Genomic DNA, 23,272 nt, shown 5'->3' on the forward strand with positions numbered 1-23,272 from the left:
TCTAGTTCACTGTCTCCTAACTATGGTTCGATAGCCATCAACACCCCTAACTTCCTAATGGATGTGTGGTCTTTCCTTCTCTGCTATCATTATGTATTTCTGGTGTGTAGAATTGGGGCCAGGAAGATGGAAGAGAAGAAATGTAAGAGGAAAGAATCTAGACATTCCAGCCTTCAGAGGAGTAATAACACTTTAGCTTAAATTGCCCCCAAATCGCCTACCCATGCACATTGGGTTATGTAAACTTAATGAAAATACACATGTGGCTTTCCAAATTATAGACTTCATCTTGTTCTATTAAATATAACTGTAACAAATCTCTAGGTAATAGCAGTGATTCCCAGAGCATAAGCTGAATGGAGTGGCCTGTTTCTTAAAAACAGCATTCAATATTACTTTTATAATATTCAGTATAATGTGAAATAGTTTAGGTGATCCTGTCTGTTTTTAAACAAGATTTAACATATTTCTTAAACAAGTGCTTGTAATCTTGACCTCAAAATATAACACTAATAGGGACAATTATGTGATACTGTTTTTGGAGCCCCTTTAAGTTTGTTATTTTTTTTAATTAAAAGAAAAAGATCTTATATTTTTAACATTTCCAAAAGATGTATCTGAGGAGTGATTATCAAACATAAAATTTTTAGTTAGTATCGCCTCTAAATTCTTAACATCTTTCCAACAGGCTTTCTTAATTTATTCTGAAATCTAAATGTTTTATAGGAACGCTTGACCTTTGTTATATAGACCAGCCCTGACCTTGGGCCATGCACTTTGTCTTTTCTGTGCTTAGATACCCAGTACCTCCAGGACACCATGAACCATGTCCTAAGTTCTGTCAAGAAGGAGAAGGAACGTACAGCAGCCTTCCAAGCTCTGGGGCTACTTTCCGTGGCTGTGAGGTCTGAATTTAAGGTCTATTTACCTCGTGTGCTGGACATCATCCGAGCAGCCCTGCCCCCGAAGGACTTCGCCCATAAGTAAGCATCTCTAGTGTGATTTCACCTTCCACCCCATTGGGTGGGAGAGGAAGGATGCTCCATCCCAGGTTCCAGGGAGCTTAAGCCCGGGCTCTGCTTCATTAACCTCCAGAGTATAGCATAACTCCTATAAAAAATAGCCCTTCCTCAGCTGAGTTCCAACATTTTCCAAACGAATGACAAATGTAAATATTTTGGGTTGGTTGAAGGCCCTGTGAACATGTTAGATGCCACTGCTGTTTTCAGTATTATTTACTGAGAATCTCCTGATTTTGCTCTTCCCTCTGGCTTGCAAAGGTCTAATTTTGATATAAGACCTAAAGAGAGGACTCTTAGACCGGAACTCAGGGGACCTTTGCTCTTATCGCTAAAGATGGATATGTTATTCCACCTCTTAAAAACTTCCCAGTGAAGAAAACATGAGAAAAACCTTCAGCACCCTGCAAGATGGAGAGGCCAAGATGTCTTGTCTAAGTCTAGGGCTTCAGTGTTAATTAGAATTGTGTCTTCATAGTTTCCTGTTTTAGTAGCAAGTATTGCTCTGGTGAATTAATAAGCCTCACCCATTCTAAAGCCCAGCATTCTCATCATAGAGTGAAGAATTTCTTTCCATGTGATGGCTATGCCCTGCACTCGGGTCCCTAATGTAGGCATTGTTCAGTGGCCAGCCTTACACTAACCCATATGGTGCCTTTTGTGTGAATTGGGGAAAGGGGCCCCTTCCTCAAGACACTTAACTGCCGTCTGCTGGGTTGTTGTTTTAAACACTGGACAAAGTGACAGTGACTCCAGTGTGATGGGCCCCCGAGGGTCGTGCAGTAGATAATCAGCACACCCACCTGTGATGACCCTGCCTGGGTAACCTAGCGTCCTTGCCCCAAGGCAGTTTTGAGGTGGGGTATTGGAGAATGTCATTGTGTCTAAACTAGCTGCTCTTTGGTTCTCTGCAGGAGACAGAAGGCAATACAGGTAGATGCCACAGTCTTCACCTGCATCAGCATGCTGGCTCGAGCCATGGGGCCAGGCATCCAGCAGGATATCAAGGAGCTGCTGGAGCCTATGCTGGCGGTGGGGCTGAGGTGGGTGTCTGACCTGAGCCTGCCCCGTCTCAGGTCACATGAGACTTGAGCCACAGGATCGGCACTGTGTTGAAGGAGCGAGCATGGTTGTTTGCACATTAAATTGGATAGGCAGGGTAGCTCACACGAAACATATAGGCTTGTTTCATCACTAGCTAGCTATGTGATCTTGACTAAGTTACTTCTCTGAGCCTCGGTTTTCTCACCTCAAAAGTGGGTACAGTAGCAATTCAAGAGCTCTGAGTCCTATTGTCTAGGGTTGTTGTAGGGATTAAGTGAAAGATTTCATGAAGTAGCCACTCTTAGCACAGTGCCTTGCACGTAAGTGTTTGATCAATATTTACAGTGATTGTTTATATTATTATTAGGCAAGTTGTTCCAGCTTCTTACACTTTAGTTTTCTTCATCTATAAAATAAGGATGATCTCTCAATCTGCTTCCCAGATTGTTTATTGAAACTTGGTCTTGTCCAGTGGCCGAATTATATTAAGCAAGTTCTCCCATGGCAAAAACCAGAAAGTCATAGATTGTTTTGAAATCTTTGAGTAGGCCGAAAGAGTCCAGGACATTTATTCTATTTTATAATGTATATTCTCCTTTAAAGATCAAGCAAGCAGTGATGGGGCCTGATCCCTTGCTGGATGAGTGTGACTGTTTCTTCTCAAGAATAGATGGAATGGCATGAATCTAGCCCCATATGTGACTGGTTTCCTTCTCCTCAGCCCCGCCCTCACAGCTGTGCTCTACGACCTGAGCCGTCAGATTCCACAGCTGAAGAAGGACATTCAAGATGGGCTACTGAAGATGCTATCCCTGGTCCTTATGCACAAGCCGCTCCGGCACCCAGGCATGCCCAAGGGCCTGGCGCATCAGCTGGCATCCCCTGGCCTCACAACCCTCCCTGAGGCCAGCGACGTGGGCAGCATTACTCTTGCCCTGCGAACTCTTGGCAGCTTTGAATTTGAAGGTAAGAAATTACAGCGGCTTTTATGAAGATAGTGAGTGACGCTGGGAAGCTCAAGAAAGGAATGAGGGGGCCTTGAATTCCTGGATCTTGCTAGGGGTCCTGGATACGGGGCAGCTCATTCTTCAGCAGCTTGCGTTTCCTAGGTTCTTCCTACTGTTAATTCCTACTGCTTGTTTCTTTGTCCAATACTGAGTTTGGGGGCAGATGGTGTTCAGGAAAAGTATACGCTGGTCCAAGGAACTAACACTTCAGAGATGGAAAAGGCAGAGGTGGATCCGCCTCCCCTCTCTACGCCCCCATAGGTGATATGGTATTTAATGCTTTAACATGTGTAAGCAGGGGCTTTGGGGTATTTCTATTCCTATGGCGGTGTGATTTCCAAGAGTGCTGTACTGTGTAGTTCAGTTTGGAATTCCATAGCTGCGGATAAACCTCCATTAATGTCCTAGAGAGAGATTATTTCAGGAGAGAAAAATGGATACTTTTGAAGTTTAAGACTGCGTAGGTGGTATTAGTCAAGATGATACGGAAACAAGCAAGTACGAAAAGCCTAAACGTGCCGCCTGACTACTCACAGCCATCTGTAGTTTCTCTGGGGCAGCCCCTTCATTTCCATTGATTAACACCCAGGATAATTTATTTGTGATGAATAGAAAGTAGCTATATTTAAACTCAGCCTACGTCAGACTCTCTTTTTGGTATTTAAATCTGGGAACTAAACTAGACGAGGTAAATTTGACCAAGAATTATTTTACTCTCCAGGAATAGAAAGGGTTTGGGTCTGAATTTAAAAAATGATTATTCTTGGAAGAGAATAAAGGAAGGATTAGGATGGGGGATGCCTGTTTTCTATCTCCCAGGTCCATCTCCACCTCCCTTTGCCTGTCTTATGGCTGGAAGCTCATTTGTTACCAAGACTTCTGGGTCAACATCTCGCTGATCTATATCTTGTTGAGAATTGAATAGCCATAAAATGAAAAATACAGCTAGTAAGTTGCAGACCTACTGTGAGAAGCAGCAGTGTTTATTCTGTTTTTCTCTCTGCCTTTGCATCCAGGACACTCTCTGACCCAGTTTGTCCGCCACTGTGCGGATCATTTCCTGAACAGTGAGCACAAGGAGATCCGCATGGAAGCTGCCCGTACCTGCTCACGCCTGCTCACGCCCTCTGTCCACCTCATCAGCGGCCATGCTCACGTGGTTAGCCAGACTGCAGTGCAAGTGGTGGCAGACGTGCTCAGCAAACTGCTTGTGGTTGGGATAACAGATCCCGGTAAAGTTCATGAGACGGAGGCAGTCTGGGGCAGTTGAGGGGTGTAGGGCAGTTTCATTACATGGACTCTCTAGAGATATTCAGCCTCAGCAGGCTGATGTTCAACTCTTTCTCTGCTAAGGCGTTAGTTAGACTTGACTGTTCCAGCCTGTTGGTGTCAGATAATCTGTCCTTAATTCTGTTATCTTTGCTCCTATGAGTAGAGAAAAGAGTGACATGTTAGGGGAGAGATGGGTGTCTGGAAGCCTCTCGCTAGGCTGATGGCTGTGGACGTGAACACTGGGAAAGGGCTGGAGGGATGAGAGGATTGAAGAGACGTTCACAAGCTCAATTGCTCTTGCAGACCCTGACATCCGCTACTGTGTGTTGGCATCCCTGGATGAGCGCTTTGACGCACACCTGGCCCAGGCAGAGAATCTGCAGGCCCTGTTTGTGGCCCTGAATGACCAGGTGTTTGAGATCCGGGAGCTGGCCATCTGCACTGTGGGCCGGCTCAGCAGCATGAACCCAGCCTTTGTCATGCCTTTCCTGCGCAAGATGCTCATCCAGGTAATGATGTGACAGGGACACCGAGAGGCTGTGGGGAAAGGACTGCATCCTGACCGCTGAGTGGGCAAAGAGAGTCGAAGACAAAGGAGGGGGAGAAAGATGGAGGCACCTGGTGAAAGCCACCTTTGGCTCCAAGAGGAGTCCACGTGTTGTCCTGGCTTTGTAATTGCACTTCTAGTGTTGGTCACCTCATAAGCCTCTTGTCAGGATGACTCCAGGGTGCCTCTCGGTCTCAGGCTAAACTCTCATGCCGCTCTTCCTTTTTCCTGGAAAGTCACCAGCAATTCCATTCCTTGGTCCTGTTTGCTGTAGATGGTCTTCCCAGCCCCTTTCTATCCTTCCATGCTCCTGCTTTTCTCGGTCAAACATTAGGCTGAGTATGAGAATGGTTCCAACATGGTTTCTTGTTGCCGCTGGTCTGTGGTCCCTGTGGTCTGTGGTTTAGGCTTTCATTCCTAAATGATGGGAGATGCCAAGGTAAGCTGCTGGGACATGAGCCTAAGGTAGATTCAGATTGGCATTGCTGGTATAATAGATCTAGTAGGATTTTTAATTCCTGCTGAAACCTGTTTTCACTACCCCGGTCAGCTCTCTGGCCTCTTGTGAGTGATATGCGGTCCATTCCTTCCTGCCTCAAGTTATTTCCACTCACCTTTTCTAGGTGTTAGTCATTTCATGTTCGCTTCTACCCTGGCTCCACCTCGCCCTCTGTTTCCTGACTCTCCCCATGGTTTCTTTTGAAATAAACGCTTTCATAACATATAAAAAAGTTAAATATAGAAAAGTCATTAATATATATAACTTTTGCTCTAGGAAAATGCCATTTATTCACAATTTATTATAATAAAGTGACCATAAATTATATCATCAATCAACAAATTAGAAGATTATACTTACGGTGGCATTTCTGTTTTTAGACTAATGGTTTATTTCTTCAACTGTTGGTCTGTGTTCGGCGTGTCTATCATTTGAAGTCTTTTTAAAACACCTGAGGTTTTGGGAAGGAAAGGAAATCATTGTTGAGCCTGCCAGCTCAAATCTGGCTTAGTTTACCTTGACGTAGAAATACCTCCTAATGAGAATATCAGTATGTGTCTATTCAGTTAACAAACGTTTTGAGCACCTACTATGTTCCAGATATGCTGGGTGCTGGAAGCATATCAACAGTGAACAAGCTGGGTGTGGCCTGTGTCTTCTAGAAGCTTACAGTAAGCTATCAGGCCATCTCATTTTCCTGATATTGGAGAAGCACCACTGAATGAACCAACATACCATGTACTGAACTTGGCCTTTGAAACTCCAAAATTGTAAATAATTTTTCTTGTTTTAAACTTTGATACAGAATCTCCCAAGTTAAATCGCACATTTTCATGCCTTGATAAGGGAGATTACCTAAATGTACTTTGGCCTGTTCTTGATGTCTTGATCATCAGGCATTGTTCTTAGGGTGCAGCGATGCTCCCTGGCTCAGGAAGTGAATTTGGGGTACTTTGATTTGGCCCTGCGTTGCCCCCAGAGAGTCGTGTTCTCCTCACTGATACCCATTTCCTCCCAGTCAGCCATCTCTTGCTGTTGTGGGTCTGTTCTGAGGATCCCACTCTATCCCCTCTCGCTGCTGTCTGCTGTGATGGGAAGAACAGCCTGCTAAGGGTTACAGAGAAACAGATTCTTAAGTCAATAACCTAAGACAATGTGTATAATATTGTAGACTATTCTCTGAGCTGAGTTAACATGAGCTTTGCTTTCTCACTGTTCAGAGATTTCCTCTGGCAACTTCATCTCTTCAGAAGTCTGTGTTTATGTCTGTAAACACTTTGAATGTAACGTGTGATTTGCTGGTGTTTTAAGGATGTCAGAACAAACATGTTATCTCTGTTTATTAAGGTCCAAGGGGATTCTATTGCTATTATCCCTAACTATTTGGGTTTATCTAGATGTGCCTGAAACCACTGACTATCTATTTCAGCATCATAGCTATCGGACTGTTCCTTAATTCCTTTGTCATTATTTATAGACACTCCTAGTGATTTGCTGTCTGGACATTCCTCATTTCTGCAAAACCCTGGTCACAGCTATCCCTGTTGGTTTTCTCAGTTTTCTGTGACTGTGCTACACTATTAAAAAGCTGTGCTTTGGAGAGGACTTGGGACCTTGGGGTGCCAGGACAGGAGGAGAAGAGGCTGGTGTCAGTTTTCCTTCCAGTTGCTGCTGTAGCCAAGAGTCCCCTGTGAGCTGCAGAGATGTCCTTTGTTTACAGAGTGTCCAGCAGCTGCTGGATCTCACTGGAGCTCTGCTTCTGTCCCCTAGTTCCTGGCTGCATTCTCCCCTGGACACAGAGTTCCTCTCTAGAATTTCCACTTTCTTCCCTGCAGATTTTGACAGAGCTGGAGCACAGTGGTATTGGGAGAATCAAAGAGCAGAGTGCCCGCATGCTGGGGCACCTGGTCTCCAATGCCCCCCGACTCATCCGCCCCTACATGGAGCCTATTCTGAAGGTAACTCACAGCAGACAAAGAGACTGGCGCTTTCTCCAAGTTGTCTTATGTCAGCTCATTTGGGGCAATGGGAGTGTTTCGGTGCTCACTGGTACGCTGAACGAAGTAGAGAATGTCTTTTGTCCCAGGCTCAGGGACAAGGGCCACATCAAGCACCCTCAAGGTGGTTAAAGAACACCAAGAATCTCATCAATTGCCGCAGAGGGCTCTTCTTATAAGAAATGAGATAGGCTGCTTTAAGCACATCATCAAATGTGCTTGTGAAGGAGAAGTCAGTGGATAGTGGCATAAAATAGCTCCCCCAAAATGAAGACAAAATGAGCTTTAAAATCTGAAACAGCCTTCAAATATGAGTATGTTAGAGCCATGTGAAGCCTTTCCTAACTTATGTGAATCTGGGCAAATGATCACAGAGTTCAGAGGAGGCGTGGCGATATTTGTAAATCACAGCACTCCCCAGCTCTGTCAGACTTGTGCACAGTATGGAGAAAAGTGTGAGAACCCACATTCAAGAGAAATCCTGCATTCAGAAAGCCTAGAAGTAATTTATCTGCAACTGAGATGTCTTTTGGGTGAATTTGACTTACATAAAAGAAAGGTTTCTAGTAGACTGACCTGCATTCATTTTCTCATACCTTCTTGCCATAGGCTTTAATTTTGAAACTGAAAGATCCAGATCCTGATCCAAACCCAGGTGTCATCAATAATGTCTTGGCGACAATAGGAGAGTTGGCTCAGGTAAGGGGACAACTGGTTTTTCCATAGGCTGGAAAGAATTCTATTTAACCTGTGAGAAAGTCAAAATACTGCTTAATGCTGTACTTTCCAATCTTACTGCCGCCCTCTTTTTCATTTTGTAGGTTAGTGGCCTAGAAATGAGGAAATGGGTTGATGAACTTTTCATTATCATCATGGACATGCTCCAGGACTCCTCTCTGTTGGCCAAAAGGCAGGTGGGTGCCACGACTTCCTGACTGAGCGGAGCAGGCTCCATGAGCAGAAGGACCTTGACTCTCTTGGTCACCTCAGTGTCCCCAGCCAGTCCCTAGCACACAGTAGGTATTCAGAAATATTTGCTGAGTGAGTAAGAAGAAGAAAGACTTGGACTGAGCATTGGCTGTTGTCCTGACTGAGAGTCACTCTTCGTAAGCAGCGGGGCTGACCAGCGCCATGTCCTCAAGACAAAAGAAAATGCAGATCGTCTGTCAGAACCCCGGCCCCTAAGGGGAAAAAGCCTTGTCCTCAGGCTGTGGAGGCCAGCAGAGCTTCTGCTCACCCTCCCCCAGCCCTGGCTTCATTCGCTTTGGTCACTGAGGTCATTTACATTTGGTGACTAGACTAAAATTAAGAACAGTTATAATTTCCTTTTAAGTCGGACTTCTGTTGACCATTCAGGATATGGAAGGACTGTGTATTTTCCTTTGAGAAAGGCCGGACTATTCTTTACTTTTTGATCCAATGATTGTTGTATTGATTTATAGCCTTGTTTTTATGTCCCAACCCTCAGAATTTTTGTTTACAGTTAGTGTCTTTACTGGAAATTCTTTTCTTATAGTAGCCTGTAACCCTTCATGACAACCATTGAACCAAGCGTTCCAACTTCTCTCTTACTGGCTCAAGTAACCATGTGGCCTTTGGTCCATCTAGGTGGCTCTGTGGACCCTGGGGCAGTTGGTGGCCAGCACTGGCTATGTGGTGGAGCCCTACAGGAAGTACCCCACATTGCTTGAGGTACTGCTGAATTTCCTGAAGACTGAGCAGAACCAGGGGACACGGAGAGAGGTAGGGAACGAGGCACACTTGGTCTTTAAAGACTTTGCTGGGAGAATGGAGAGAGAGACAGAGACAGAAATTGGTGGCATTACCCTGCTCTGACTTCCTGTCCCTCTCCATCTCGTTCATGTAGCTGGTCATTTGGTTATGACTTGGGTATCATAGAACATAAGAAGAATATCCCTGAAACCTGTTGTGATGAATGTTTTCTCTTCCCCTCTCCTTTTCCACACAGGCTATCCGTGTGTTGGGGCTTTTGGGGGCCCTGGATCCCTATAAGCACAAAGTCAACATCGGCATGATCGACCAGTCCCGGGATGCTTCTGCTGTCAGCCTGTCAGAATCCAAGTCCAGTCAGGATTCCTGTAAGCTGAGGGGAGCCACAGAGCCCTCGCCGGCCATGTTTAGAAAGAATCTTAGGCTGGATAACTATGAAATTACAGCATGTTGACTCGCTTCCCAACTTTGATGGAAAAGATAGTAGTTTGCTCTTGAATCACAGCAGGATACTGCTTCCCAGTGTATCCAGTGTCCTCCTGTCTGTCCAGGTTCTTTGTCAAGGGTCAGCGGACTAAGTCCGTGCTCACTTTTGGGGCTGATGAGAGAGATGTGAATATCGCCCCATCTCGTTCTTTGTTAGTGCTTCTCTGATGTTTTCTGTTCCCATGGCATCCAAGGAGGGAGTGGGTAGAATTTTTTCCTCCCTGTTTTAATTGATAGGGAAATCTGTGGCAGGCCCCAGCGACATAGAACAACCAGTAGCAATCAGATTCCAGGGCTCTTTCGTCCATCGAGTGGTCTGGCTCTAGAGCCCCTTTGCCTTTGGACACACTGCCTGAGAGATTGGGTAGGGTGGGGGGGTCCAGGAGGATTTTCTATACTCAACCCCATGTCCATCAGGGCAGGCTTATTTCTGAAAGTGTGAAAGTTGAACTAACAGTGGCTCTCCCAATTATTCCAACAAAATGTAATTTTCCCAAAACAAAATAATTTGTTCCTAAATTGTGTGGGTGGGATCATACTCCTTCCATTTTGTTCTTCTGTATAGTAGAGAAGTGACATTATCCTGTTGGGAGCAGAGCCTGGACCATATTCCTCCGGGTGTTCTCCTCACACCAGCCGCCCAGTCCTCCCCTCCTCACTTGCACTGTTTACCGCCCACCCCACCCACCGCAGGTCCTTGAGATTCTTCTCGTTCAGGTCAGGTAGCATTTGCCACTCACTTGTCTAAAGTGCCCATGGGGACCAAGCAGCTGCCGAACAGATGTTTGCCTAATTTAATTCCCTTTACTTTCATTCTGGAGAGTAATTATTTTTATAGATGGTTTCAGCTCTGAAGTTGTGAACTGTAGTGGTAATGAGCTAAGTTAAACATAGCAATTTAAAGAAAACTCATCATGTACTGTTTTAGGCGTTAGTGGTTTAGGTAATAGAAAAGCCCGAAACTATTCAGTCCTCGATGCCGAGTTCCTGACGTGTCCTTTATTCACAATGGTGTCAGAGCAGAGCAGGGGGAGGATAGGAATGCTAGTGATGGTCCGGAGGTTTTTTGGTTGTCATTAGCCATGCTCTGCCTCTGGTCAGAGTCACAGTACATACCGCTCATGATTGTCGCCACCGTTCGGTCCTAGCTGACTACAGCACCAGTGAGATGCTGGTCAACATGGGAAACCTGCCTCTGGACGAGTTCTACCCCGCCGTTTCCATGGTAGCGCTGATGCGGATCTTCCGGGACCAGTCCCTTTCTCACCATCACACCATGGTTGTCCAGGCCATCACCTTCATCTTCAAGTCCCTGGGGCTCAAGTGTGTGCAGTTCCTGCCCCAGGTCATGCCCACATTCCTGAATGTCATTCGGGTCTGTGACGGGGCCATCCGGGAAGTAAGTAGCTAAAACTCAACCCTTGCTCCTCCCTGCCCAAGCCACAGCTGCATGGAAGGCCCGTCTGTGCCTCAGCTTCCTAGGAACGCACTCTGCTGCCTCTGGAACCTGATGCCTGTCCTCCCCCTGCACTTCGATGTATCTATTTTTGTTACTGTTTTCCTGTTTGTTCATCATCGTGGGGATTTTCGGTTGATTTTTTTAAATTACATTCAATATTATTTTATATTAGTTTCAGGTGTACGGCATAGTGGTTAGACATTTTTATAATTTAAGAAGTGATCCCCCGATTAGTCTGGTACCCACCTGACACTATACATAGTCATTACAATATTATGGACTATATTCCTTATGCTGTACTTTACACCCCCATGACTATTTTATAACTACCAATTTGTACTTCTTCACCCCTTCACCTTTTTCACCCAGCCTCCAATGCCCCATCTAGTAACCATCAGTTTGTTCTCTGTATCTATGAGTCTGTTTTTGTCTGTTTGTTTATTTTGTTCTTCAGATTCCACATAAAAGTGAGCTCATACGGTATTTGTCTTTCTCTGTCTGACTTATAATATTTCACTTAACATAATACCTTCTAGGTCCTTCCATGTTGTCACATCCCCTTTAACTTTTTTTTTTCCCCTTCTTCCACCTCCCCCGCTCCCCACTCCGGTTCAAGCCGTTGTTTCTCAGTCTAGTTGTGTAGGACACAGCTCCCTGGCCCATGTTGGTGTTATGAGCCTTGTGCTCCCCCCAGCTGAGGTAGTCGGTCACTGGTTGTCGGTTGGCTGTTCACAGCAGCTCTCGCTGGCTGCCGCCCACTCACGCTGGCCACTGACCGCTCATGGCGGCACACGGCAGCCCAGCTCCTGGGAGAGCAGTGGTTCACAATCTTAGCTGTAGAGGGCGCAGCTCACTGGCCCATGTGGGAATTGAACCGATGACCTTGTCATTAGGAGCAGGGCGTTCCAATCACCTGAGCCACAGGACCGGCCCCTCCCTTTAACTTTTAACACTTAAGCGGACAGGTTTAATCAGCCGTCCCAATTTCCCAGTTTATCCCCTCAAAATGGCTAAAAGGTGAATGCCTGCGGGAATAACGGCATTGTTATTTATTCTCAATAGTCTAGAGTTCGTCCAGTTGTCTGGTAGGATGTCCCACAGTGTGGACTTCTGGCTGCTTTTTTCATGATTAAAGTCAACCATTTTTAGTGAGATTTCTAGAGGTGAAGTTGCATGCTTCTCACTGGATCTCATAATGTCAGTTTATCCTGTTCTTGTTCATCCTAACTTTGAGCACATGGTTAATTTGGTATCTGTCAGAGCTCCCTGTTTTTCCTTAGTTGTTAAGTAGTCTGTGGGGTGGTACTTTGAGACTGTGTGACTGCCCTGTTCTCCAGCTCCCTTTGACCCAATGGTTTTAGCACCCGTTGATCTTTGCCTGAGTCAGTGATCACACTGGTTGCAAAATAATGACTTTCTAGTTACATCATTCTTTCTACTTTTAATATCTGGCACTTTTCTGCAAAGAAGAATTTTCCTCTTTCCTCCCGTTTTTCTCTGTCTTGCTCTTTTCTAATCCACAGAACGTGCAAAGTGGTTCTGGTTCTGTGATTACTACGCCTGTACCATTACCGACAGCAAACCTACTATAAATAAAGTTCAAGGTGGCTTTGCAGTTTCTACTGTTCTTAGAATATATTCCTCAAGGGTATATAGTTAGAGTACTGTGTTAAAAAGATACTTGAAGTAATTATTTTTCCCCCTGTGACTATACTCAATTTGATCTACATTTAGAGGAGGTAATATCTTTTTAGAAAGCATATTTTTTAACTTTGTGCCAGGAGTACAGAAGTACAGTTTATTTTTATGTAATCAACTTCATTGAATTCTTACCAATCCTAGTAATTTACCTGTAGATTTCCTCAGGTTTTCACTCTAGATAATCGTGTAGTCTGCAAAAAGGAAAAGATAGTTTGGGGTTTTTTTTGTTTTGATCTGTGAATCAGCTGTTACTGTGTTTTTAGGACCTACAGTGTTGATTAGACTTGGTGATGGTGGAAATTTTTAATCTTGCGCTTGATTTTTTATGGGACTGCTGTTAAGATTTCACCACTAGTACGATGTTTGCTGTAGATTCTTGGTAGCTTTTTAAAGGCTATAAATGTTCCCTTATGGTCTTAATTTGCTGTCGAGTTTTTATCATGAATGGGCATTGGATTTATCAAATGCTTTTTATTTATCGGTTGTGATGATTATATGGGTTTTCTCTTTCAGGGTGTTAATATGTTGAATTACATTGATATATGTTCTAATGTTGAAACATCCTGTTTCTTGTGATAAAACCGTCTTGGTTCTGATGTATTTTTTTAATACGTTGATCTCATATTTAATATTTATTTTAGAATTTTTACATCTATGTTCCTGAATAGAATTGACCTGTAATTTTTTTTAAAAAATAGGTTCAAAGATCTGTTTAGCTTTTCTATTTCTTCTTGAGACAGTTTTAGTCACATTATTCTAAGAAATTATTCATTTTATCTAAACAATAAAATCTGTTGGCCTGAATTTGTTCACACTGTTCTTTTATATTTTAATTTCTTGCTAGAGATTTGTCATAGTATTTTTCTTTTTCAAAGATCCAACGTTGGTCTTTGTTGATCTTCTCTCTTGTATCTTTGTTTTTTATTTCATTATTATTACTTTCTACCTATTTTCTTTTTTCAAAAATAATGTTTTATGTTTGAGTATTAGGTCATTAGTTGTCAACCTTTCTTCTTGTCCAATGTAATCTGTTAAGGCTGTGAATTTAAGTCCAAGTATTATTTAGCTGCATTCCAAAACTTTAAAAAACTTTATTGAGATGAAATTTATACACCGTAAAATTCACCCTTTTAAAGTATAAAATTCAATGATTTTTAGTATATTTACAGAATTGTGCAACCATCACTACAATCTAATTTCAGAAAATTTCCATCACCCCAGAAAGAAACCTCCTGCCCACATGCAATCATTTTCCATTCGGACACCAACCCTAGGCAACCATTTAACCACTTTCTGTCTCTATAAATTTGCCTTTTCTGAGCATTTCATAGAATTAGAATCATATGTGACTTTGTATCTAGCTTCTTTCACTTAACATAATACTTTTGAGGTTCATCCATGTTGAATATGTATCAGTAGTTCATTGTTTTTTTATTGTTGAGTAATAATGTCGTATTTTCATTTTTGTTCAGAAATAAGTATTTTCTAAGGTTTTCTGATTTCTTTCCCCATTGAAAGAAGTGGATATTTCATTGGCAAACTTAAGTATTTTAATTTCATTTTTGGTGTCTATTTCTAACTTAATTGCATTGGGTTTATGATTCTTTGATGCTTGCTGAAAGTGCCTTAATAGTCTAATAATAGTTGATCAATTTTGACAAATGCTTCCTCTGTGCTTGGGAATAGTGTGTATTTGCTAGTGTTGTGCGCAAGATTCTATATATGTCATTAGATTCGAACTTATTACTTACTGTGTTCAAATCTTTTGTATCCTTGTTAATTTTTTATTTGCTTAACCAATCACTGAAAGAAGTGAGATAAAACTCTCCCTTGACAATGATGGATTTATTAATTTCTTGTATTTTTGTCAATTTTGTTTTATATATTTTGGATTATATTAGTGGTGTATACAAATTTTAAATCATCATATCTCCTGGTAAATTGAATCTTTTATCATTTTGTAGTGACCCATTTTATCTTTAACAATGCCTTAAAATTTATTTTGCCTAATATTAATATAGCTAAACCAATTTTTTTTTTGGAGAGTGTGTGTCTTTTCTTCTCCATTTACTTTTTTTTTTTAACTTTTTATTTATTTAAGTGTGTTTTTCCAGGACCCGTCAGCTCCAAGTCAAGTAGTTGTTTCAATCTAGTTGTGGAGGGCGCAGTTCACAGTGGCTCATGTGGGGATCGAACCGGAAACCTTGTTGTTAAGAGCACTGCACTCTTAACTAACTGAGCTAATGGCTGCCCCTCTTCTCCCTTTACTTTTAACTGTCTTGTAACTTTTTGCTTTAGATGGGTCTCTTGTATTAATAATATACAGAGTGTGCCAAAAAATGTATACACATTTTAAGAAAGGAAAAAAAAGGAAAAAACTTAAAATTGTAATACTCAATATATACCGATAACAAAAGATGAATACAAGTCATGTGTAAACATTTTTTTGGCATCCCCCGTAGATGATAATATAGCTAGATTATCTTTTTAATACGATTTGAAAATCTTTGTCTTTTAATCAGTGCATTCAGTCTAATTATATTTATTGTGATTGCTGATATGTTTGGGTTTACTTCCACCACATTACTTAGTGCTTTATTTTATTCTGCCCTACATATTTCTCTCTTTTCTTTTTTTGGCTTGATTGAGCTTTCATTTTCTTATCTTTTGACCTCTACATGTTGGCTACTTTTAATTTTATTAAACTTTTTGTAATGGACTATTTCATCCAAAGAAGTAGACTACTTAAATTCTCATAATCTTCAACAATATTAACATTTTATCAGTTTGGTTTCGTCTTCTTCCGCTGCCCCCACTTTCACATGCATACACACATACATGCCCACACCTTTTTTCCGGGGTATTTTGAAGCAAATTTCAAATATATTATTTCACCGATAAATGCTTTTTTCCTCCATATAACCACAATTACAACACCTACAAAATAAGTAGTAAGTCCTTCATATCATCTAAGACCAATCCTCCTTCAGATGTCCTCGTTTGTCTTAAAAATGTCTTTTTATATTTGGTTTATTCAAATCAGAATTCAAATAAGGTCTACACATGGCATTTGGTTTATATAGCCAGTTCTCTTTCCATCTATTCTTTTTCCCCCATTTTTTTCATATCATACATTTGTCCTGTAGAATCTTACATTCTGGACTTGGCTGATTGACTATTCACGGTATCTTTTAACTTGTAAACTGGTTAGATTTAGAGGCTTGGTTAGATTCAGATTCCATTCCATTTTTGTCATCTTTGTCTCTCAAAGATACATTCTGGATGTTTCTTCACATCCATTTTGTGTTCTCTGATTCTTCAGCTATGTCTTTTTGACCTGTCATTGAAATTTTAGTTTCAGCTACATTTTTTTTTTTTAATTTCTAAAGTTATACTAGGTTCTTTCAAATATGCACAGTATCTTTGGGTGGTATCTTGTTTCTTATTTTTTTAAATTCTCACTTATTTCTTTGAGCATTTTAAGCAGGTTTGTTTTCTATCCAATAATTTCAATATACAAAGTAATCCTTGATGGGTCTAATTCTGTTATTGTTCTCACTGAGTCATGTTTGCAGTGGTCTGTCTTGTGTGTTTTATAATTTGGGATCATGTATCCTGTTCAGCTGGGCTTTCCCTGGAGCAGTACTAGAAAATCTGCTCTGAAGTTGCATGTCCAGAGAGGATTTGCATTTGCTTCTGCCAGGTGATCCAGAACTTTAATTTCTTGGTTTATAGCTTCTCAGGCCACACAGAGAGTTACAACAACCCCCTAAACCATATGACAGTGGCCTGAAATTACAAACTCTTAGGGGAGATTTTTTTTTACCTAGACCTTCCATCAAGACTGACACATTTCTTTGTCTCCTTGTGCCAGTGGACAGATTTGGGGTGGGAGGAGGCAGGGATTCACCATTTCTCTTAATATGTAGCCCTTTGAAGGTCTGGCTTTATGTGAAAGATCTCAGTTCTGATAATCTAATGACAGTGTTTGTTATCTTTTATGCATCATTTTTACGCAGGGGCATTTGGGAGGAGCTCGAATCCACCATATTTCAAGAACAAAACTATGTGTTCTATTAAAACACTAACGTTGAGGAGAGAGGGGAGAGAAAAAAACTTGTGAAAGACTCTAAGGGAGAGGAAATGAGGTGGCCACTCGGCCTCTTTCCTGAGTGAGGCACTTGCCTGTCTGCTTGCATGTGTCACCACTCGTTATGAATCAGCCACCGGAGAGGCTTCCCCATTTACACCTAATACGAAATGACAGCCAGGATCGGGAGCTTTTGTCTTTTCTGTCTCATGGTTTTCCCTGACCTCCCTGCATCCCCAGTGCCCTGCTTTTTCTCCAGCGTAGACTTTCTATCTTCTTTCAGGTTTCGCATAACAAATATGTAACTAAAGAACCATTATATTTGGAGCCTTGTGTCCCTGGATCTCTGTAATGTACTTTTATAGGGACCATTTCACGAAAACTGTCAGCATTGATTCTGTGAGGAGGGGCCCAGCAGATAGGTAGTGATGGCTGTACTAAGTTGAACCCGTGCCATACGGTGACCGGGTTCTAACCACCTTAGAATCCATTGGTGTCCCTGTCAGTAGAGAATTAGTCCAGACTCTCTTTGAGCCCAGTCCTATATGTCCTGTCAATCCCACCTCTTCAGGTAATGAATTCTGTAAGTTCACTACTCACTATTTGGAACACTTTTTATTTGTCCTTAACTTAGCTGAGTTTCAAAATGTGAAGAAGAGTGAAAATATGTATGTTCATCTCTAAATTATCCTTATTAATGGAGGGCAACACAGGCGTAGAGAGCTATAAAAATCTTTTGGGGAGGGGGATTTAGGATATGTTTGTTACTTAGTGTTGACATGTAGCACTATCTCAATATCATAAATAACAAAATAAAAACTACACCCTGAAGACATCTTTAACCTGGAAAGTAGTTGGGGTTTCCCTCTCCCAAGCCCTTCTTATTCTCAGCTTTATTTAGTGGATGGAATATCTTCTTATAGTTGCCAAGTACCAACCTAAATAGAATCTCCTTATTCCATCCCTTCACAATTTGCTTGCTGTTTTGGTTCATAATTTCTGATAGTTAGCTAATTAATTCAGACTTAATTAATTGAGTTAATTACTATAAATGAACTACAGTGCCCATAAGTGTTAGCTGTATTTATTTTAGAAAGTACGTACCATGTTTCCCTGAAAATAAGACCTAACCAGACAATCAGCTCTAATGCGTCTTTTGGAACTAAAATTAACATAAGACCCGGTCTTATTTTACTATAAGACCGGGTCTTATATAATATAATAATATAATGTAATATAATATAATATAATACTGGCTATAATATAATTAATATAACATAACAATATAATACCGGGTCTTATATTAATTTTTGTTCCAAAAGATGCATTAGAGCTGATTGTCCGGCTAGGTCTTATTTTCGGGGAAATACGGTAGTAGTGAATTGGGGCTGAATAAACAAAAAAGATGTTTATAGTTGATTAAAACTTTGTCTATTTTTAAGTCTCTAGTGACTCCAGAATCCTTCGATGATAGCTGATGTTCATTGAGCACTTAACAGTATTCATGTCCCCCTGTTCTAGTGCTTTCCAGGTATTATTGTCCCATTTAACTCTTACAACAAGCCTGTGAGACAAATAGGATTATCTCCATTTTCCCACTGAATAGGCTGGGCTCAGAAAGGTGAAATGAAGGTCACAAAGCTAATAGGTGACAGAATGACTCAAAACAGCCAGTCTGGCCCCCAAGCCAGACTTGCCTGGTGTATAAAGCCGTTGATGGTTGTTTTTAGCCCCCACCACCATCGCCACTAAAGGTGATAAGTCTGATTCCTTCAAACATTCTCTGTACATGGGGTGGTGCGGAAACTGATTTCATAGTTGTCTTTATTCTTTCCCATGGACTTAGGATAAACCTGGGAATTCTGCATTCTTCACGGTGCCAACTTTTCTCTCTTTCAGTTTCTGTTCCAGCAGCTGGGAATGTTGGTGTCCTTTGTGAAGAGCCACATCAGACCTTATATGGATGAAATAGTCACCCTCATGAGAGTGAGTGGAAATGAATGCTTTGTCCTGTTCGTCAGTGTTTGGGTCAAGGGATATTCAGAAGTGGGTTTGGATAACCTGGACGTTTTTTCATGGGTCGTGGTAGAGCTCTTACAACCCGAGTATAAAAAAGTGGAGCAAGGTGTCCCACTGGATTGAGAAAGGGGGAGGAGGGCTGTTGCTGCAGGCTCCCGGGTACCAGAGTACAAGGTGTGAAGGCTGAGGTAATTGTTCTGCCAGAAATAGACTCTTGAGTTCTTTGCCTCACATACGACAAAGCAATTTCACTTTAATATCACAACAGTGTTTTACTATTCCCACGAAAGCCCTCTTTCTTACTGCCCATAAAACCATGGCCTTAGAGAGCACTGGGGAGGGGGTTTTCCTGGGGCCGTGAAATATGCTGGGCTTCGGCCGGCGCTGAGGGAGAAGGTGAGGCTTTACCCTCTACCTTCAGAAGCATAAATGCCGCCTCCTGACTGCAGTGGCACATGAGAAGAGGCTCACGTCCCAGATTTGATAACTTGCTTTAAGCAGGTGCAGAGGCCTCCCCATTGATGGCAGCGTCGACTTGCTGCGTGAGGGGGAGGCCTGCTTCCTGCTGTTCTATATAATTTAAACGTCTCTGTTGGGAAGGTTGCTTTGAAGAGCTGGCTGTGTCCTCAAAGAATTAGAAGGCAATTCTTCCAGTGATTTCTGTTCTTCTACACCAGACCTTTGTAGTTAGCTTCAAGGAAGCAGCAGGACTGAAATCAAAGTGGCTGGCTTCAAAAATGGAACTTGCCCGAAACTGGGTCTCAGCACTGAAAAACTCCTACCCGTGTAAATAATTAAAGTTGCTCTGTTCCCTGACTCCTGCCACAGAGGCCTCTGTACAAAGAAGAGTTAGGCAGAATGGTAAAGAGCCTGAAGGCTCGTACTGGGGGGAAGGGGAGGGAGGAAGCAGTGTACTCATGGTTTGAAGCGGAAATAATCTGATGTATCCCCCCAAAAAGACTTATGACCCACACGTAGGGATTTGAGGCCGAGAGCCTCACACCTGCAAAATACAGCTTTCATTTCTTCCAAGGTAGTGAAGGTGTAGTTGGGCTCTTCTGTTGGCTGTTGATCCTGGGCATTTTAATGAGCTCCCCCGAGCCCAGAAAGAGAACAGTCTTCGTGAACAGTGATCCAGCCACCTCCCTGGGCAGACTGCCTGGCTTCTTTGAGGTAGAAAGACCCCTGTGAGGAGCCGAAAGTAATGCAGTCGGGAAGTAGGTGGGCTTTCTCTAAAGAAGGCAGAGTTTGGTCCAAGCAAATCAACATCAGATGCATCGTGGAGGCCATAAAATCTATGGTGTTTCTTTGGCAAAGCATTTTACCTAGAGAACATAGCTTTTTTAGAGAAAGTACTTCTCTGTTCAAGCAGAAAAAGAATATTTTAGCAGCATCGTTTAGTATGGATTTTACTTTCTAAACTATTATGCTTCAAGAAAAAAAATTTTTTTTAATGAAAGTACCTTACGATTCTATAAAGCCTTTCTCCTGAAGAGTTATCCTTTTTTATTTTTTTCATTGACTTCACTCTGAATTATTCGGGGGCCCAAGAGTATTAATAGGCATGTGCTGCCATCATTACAGTTTCTGTTATCATTGTCTCCTACTCTGGAGGTTTTAAAGAAAGCAGTAGGCAACTGTCTTTTTTAGTTGACTTAAGTGGCAGCTTTTCCTGGAGTCAGAGACTTGGACCAATTTGCCTTACAGTCCTGAGGCAGGATCTGTGGCCAATTGAGCAAGTTTTTATTTTAGTAACTTATGTGGAATCTAATTATATGGGTATCGGAAAGTGGTCCTGTTCCGGCACTATCAAGGTCCAAAAATGACGTGGGACAGATGTCAGATGCTCTCTAGCAAAGTCTAAATAAATCCAGCAAGGGCAGGAAATGTTGCTAACACTGGCATCGCCCTCGTTGGGTAGAGACAAGGTGTTACCCAAAGTAAAGAATCTTCCCTGGACGACGAGAGCTTCTAGAGTGACGCAGACTTACTTGTTCCTTCTATAAACGTGTGTTTGGATGGCTGCAATATGCCAGGTGTTCTGCCAGATTCTGGGGAGACAGAGGTGGATCCAAGGGGTTTCTTGCGCTTAACTATCTAGTAGTAGGAGGGTGGCAAAGAAAATGAAGTATTACAGGTGCTAGAGAAGAGGAGGGCCAGAGGACCCAACGTGGATAATAGGAAGGAGAACAGGAAAGCCTTCATAGGAGAAGTGAGGCTTGAGCCAGGTCTAGAATGACAGATAGGGCTGAGGTGAGCAAGCGGTGGCGTCCTAGGCAAAGAGCAGCATGAGCAAGGCACAGAGGAACAAAGGAGCCTCGTGCATTCGGAGAAATGCAGTTTAATTTGTTCCTGTGACGGTGACAGGATACCAGGAGGCCCAGGGAGAGGAGGGTGGGGAAGGAGCTCATCTTGGCACAGGCCGTGCTCACTACATTTTCCCCTTCTTTTTGGCCATCTTAGTTCATCTTAGTTCCTTAGTTCGTATTTTAGCAGAAGGGCACATGGCTTTGCTCCTTCCTGTGTCTTCCCTCTTTATAGGAATTCTGGGTCATGAACACCTCAATCCAGAGCACGATCATTCTTCTCATTGAGCAAATTGTGGTAGCTCTTGGCGGTGAATTTAAGCTCTACCTGCCCCAGCTGATCCCACACATGCTGCGCGTCTTCATGCACGATAACAGCCCAGGCCGCATCGTCTCCATCAAGGTGAGTAACCCAGAGCATCCTCTAGAGAGGCGTCCAGCATCCATCAGCGTCCCTGCATAGTCAGCTCGGCGGCGAGACCCGGTTCTGAATGGCCAGATGGGGCTTGATCCACGAATTTGAACCCGAAGAACATTAATTCCCGCCTCACGCAGCTTACAGTTTGCAGAATGTTTACAGTCCCTGATTATCCTTCTGTTTTGTCTCATTTAGTGGGTTATTCTTGGTAAATGTTTTATCCCAGACCAATTCTCTCTGTTATCCAGTGAGATTCGTTATCAATTGAAATATACTCAGAGAAGGCAAAGTAATATATAAGCAAAATAAAATGGGGGAGCGGGGTGGAATACTACCAAAAGAATATAGTTCACAGCCACTTATTAAAGGTTTTTCAGAGTCCCCACAGAAGTTTGAAGTATCCATACCACTGCCCCTTCCCCGTGCACTTAGATGCTTGACACCGGGCTATGTTTGTTCATCTCTGTGCTTTTGCTGCCTGTTGCAGTTGCTGGCTGCAATCCAGCTGTTTGGCGCCAACCTGGATGACTACCTCCATTTGTTGCTGCCCCCTATTGTGAAGTTGTTTGATGCCCCTGAAGTTCCACTGCCATCTCGAAAGTAAGCACCTGCCCTTTGGGACTAACGGCCATCAAGCTTTTAATGTTTTGTCAAAAATGTCCTTTTCTGAAGCTCCCAGGCCATCTTTCTGTTTTGTTGTTGTTATTTCAACTCCCAATATTTTAGTCCAGAAATGTCCCAGGTTTATGGACATCTTAACTGTCCCCATCCCACTGGAATGTTTGTTGGATCCATGTCACCCAAAATCCCTCGGAAGCCATTCCTTTCCATTCGGTGCTGATTGTGAGGGTACCCCTCAGCCACTGCTCTCCCTGCGGGGCTGTATGTTAGCCGTTACTGTATGTTAGCGATTGTTGTAGGGCAGCATTAGAGACAGTGGACCGCCTGACGGAGTCCCTGGATTTCACTGACTACGCCTCCCGGATCATTCACCCGATTGTTCGGACGCTGGACCAGAGCCCAGAACTGCGTCCCACAGCCATGGACACGTTGTCTTCGCTCGTCTTTCAGCTGGGGAAGAAGGTAAGGCAGGAGTCCTAACAGGCGTGCTCGTCCGCCTGCCTGTGACCCTCTCCATGGTAGTCTGTAGGTCTCAAGCCTCTGTCAGAGAACGGGAAATTACTTGTGCTGTTTTTCCTCTTCATTTATTCAGCAAATATTTATTGAGCCACCTATGTGCGTAAAGTGCTGTTCTGGGGATAGCATAGTAAACAGAGCGATGTCCTTGTTCTCACAGAGCTTACATTCCGATGAAGCAAAGCTAATAAACACAGTTTGTGTCCTCAGGGTGATGGGTGGGAGTGGGAGAGATGCTGTTTATTCAGCGTAGGCAGGGAGCACCTCTGATAAGTTGACATTTGAGCAGAGACCTAAATAAAGTAAAGGCTCGAGCCCGAGAGTTGGATGCAGGCGGAAGGCATTAGCAAATGGAAAGATGTGAGCTGGCAGCATGCTTGAAGGGTTCAAGGAACAGCAGGAGAGCAGTGTGACTTCAGAGGAGGGAACCAGGGAGAAAGTGCTTGGAAAAGGTCATAGAGATAGGGCAGGACTGGGGTGGGGAGTGGAAATGAGGTGTTGCAGGCCCGTGAGTCTCAAAATGGGATCCCAGATGAGCAG

General features: G+C 42.8%; 1 protein-coding gene across 2 annotated transcripts in view; it reads left to right on the forward strand.

Annotated features, from left to right (window-relative positions):
- Positions 1-23,272, forward strand: part of MTOR (mechanistic target of rapamycin kinase) — a 115,676-nt gene that overhangs the window by 12,533 nt on the left and 79,871 nt on the right. For both annotated transcript variants that reach the window (XM_019746727.2, XM_019746728.2), the window contains exons 9-23: positions 797-983; positions 1,934-2,062; positions 2,785-3,029; positions 4,087-4,302; positions 4,646-4,851; positions 7,224-7,346; positions 7,995-8,084; positions 8,207-8,299; positions 8,994-9,128; positions 9,355-9,484; positions 10,751-11,001; positions 18,752-18,838; positions 21,413-21,580; positions 22,083-22,195; positions 22,516-22,678. In XM_019746727.2, coding sequence (XP_019602286.2) covers positions 797-983; positions 1,934-2,062; positions 2,785-3,029; positions 4,087-4,302; positions 4,646-4,851; positions 7,224-7,346; positions 7,995-8,084; positions 8,207-8,299; positions 8,994-9,128; positions 9,355-9,484; positions 10,751-11,001; positions 18,752-18,838; positions 21,413-21,580; positions 22,083-22,195; positions 22,516-22,678 — 2,336 coding nt within the window. The remainder of the gene's footprint in view (positions 1-796; positions 984-1,933; positions 2,063-2,784; positions 3,030-4,086; positions 4,303-4,645; positions 4,852-7,223; positions 7,347-7,994; positions 8,085-8,206; positions 8,300-8,993; positions 9,129-9,354; positions 9,485-10,750; positions 11,002-18,751; positions 18,839-21,412; positions 21,581-22,082; positions 22,196-22,515; positions 22,679-23,272) is intronic.

The sequence above is a fragment of the Rhinolophus sinicus genome, linkage group LG06 (genome assembly GCF_036562045.2).
Source record: "Rhinolophus sinicus isolate RSC01 linkage group LG06, ASM3656204v1, whole genome shotgun sequence".
Lineage (NCBI taxonomy): Eukaryota > Metazoa > Chordata > Mammalia > Chiroptera > Rhinolophidae > Rhinolophus > Rhinolophus sinicus.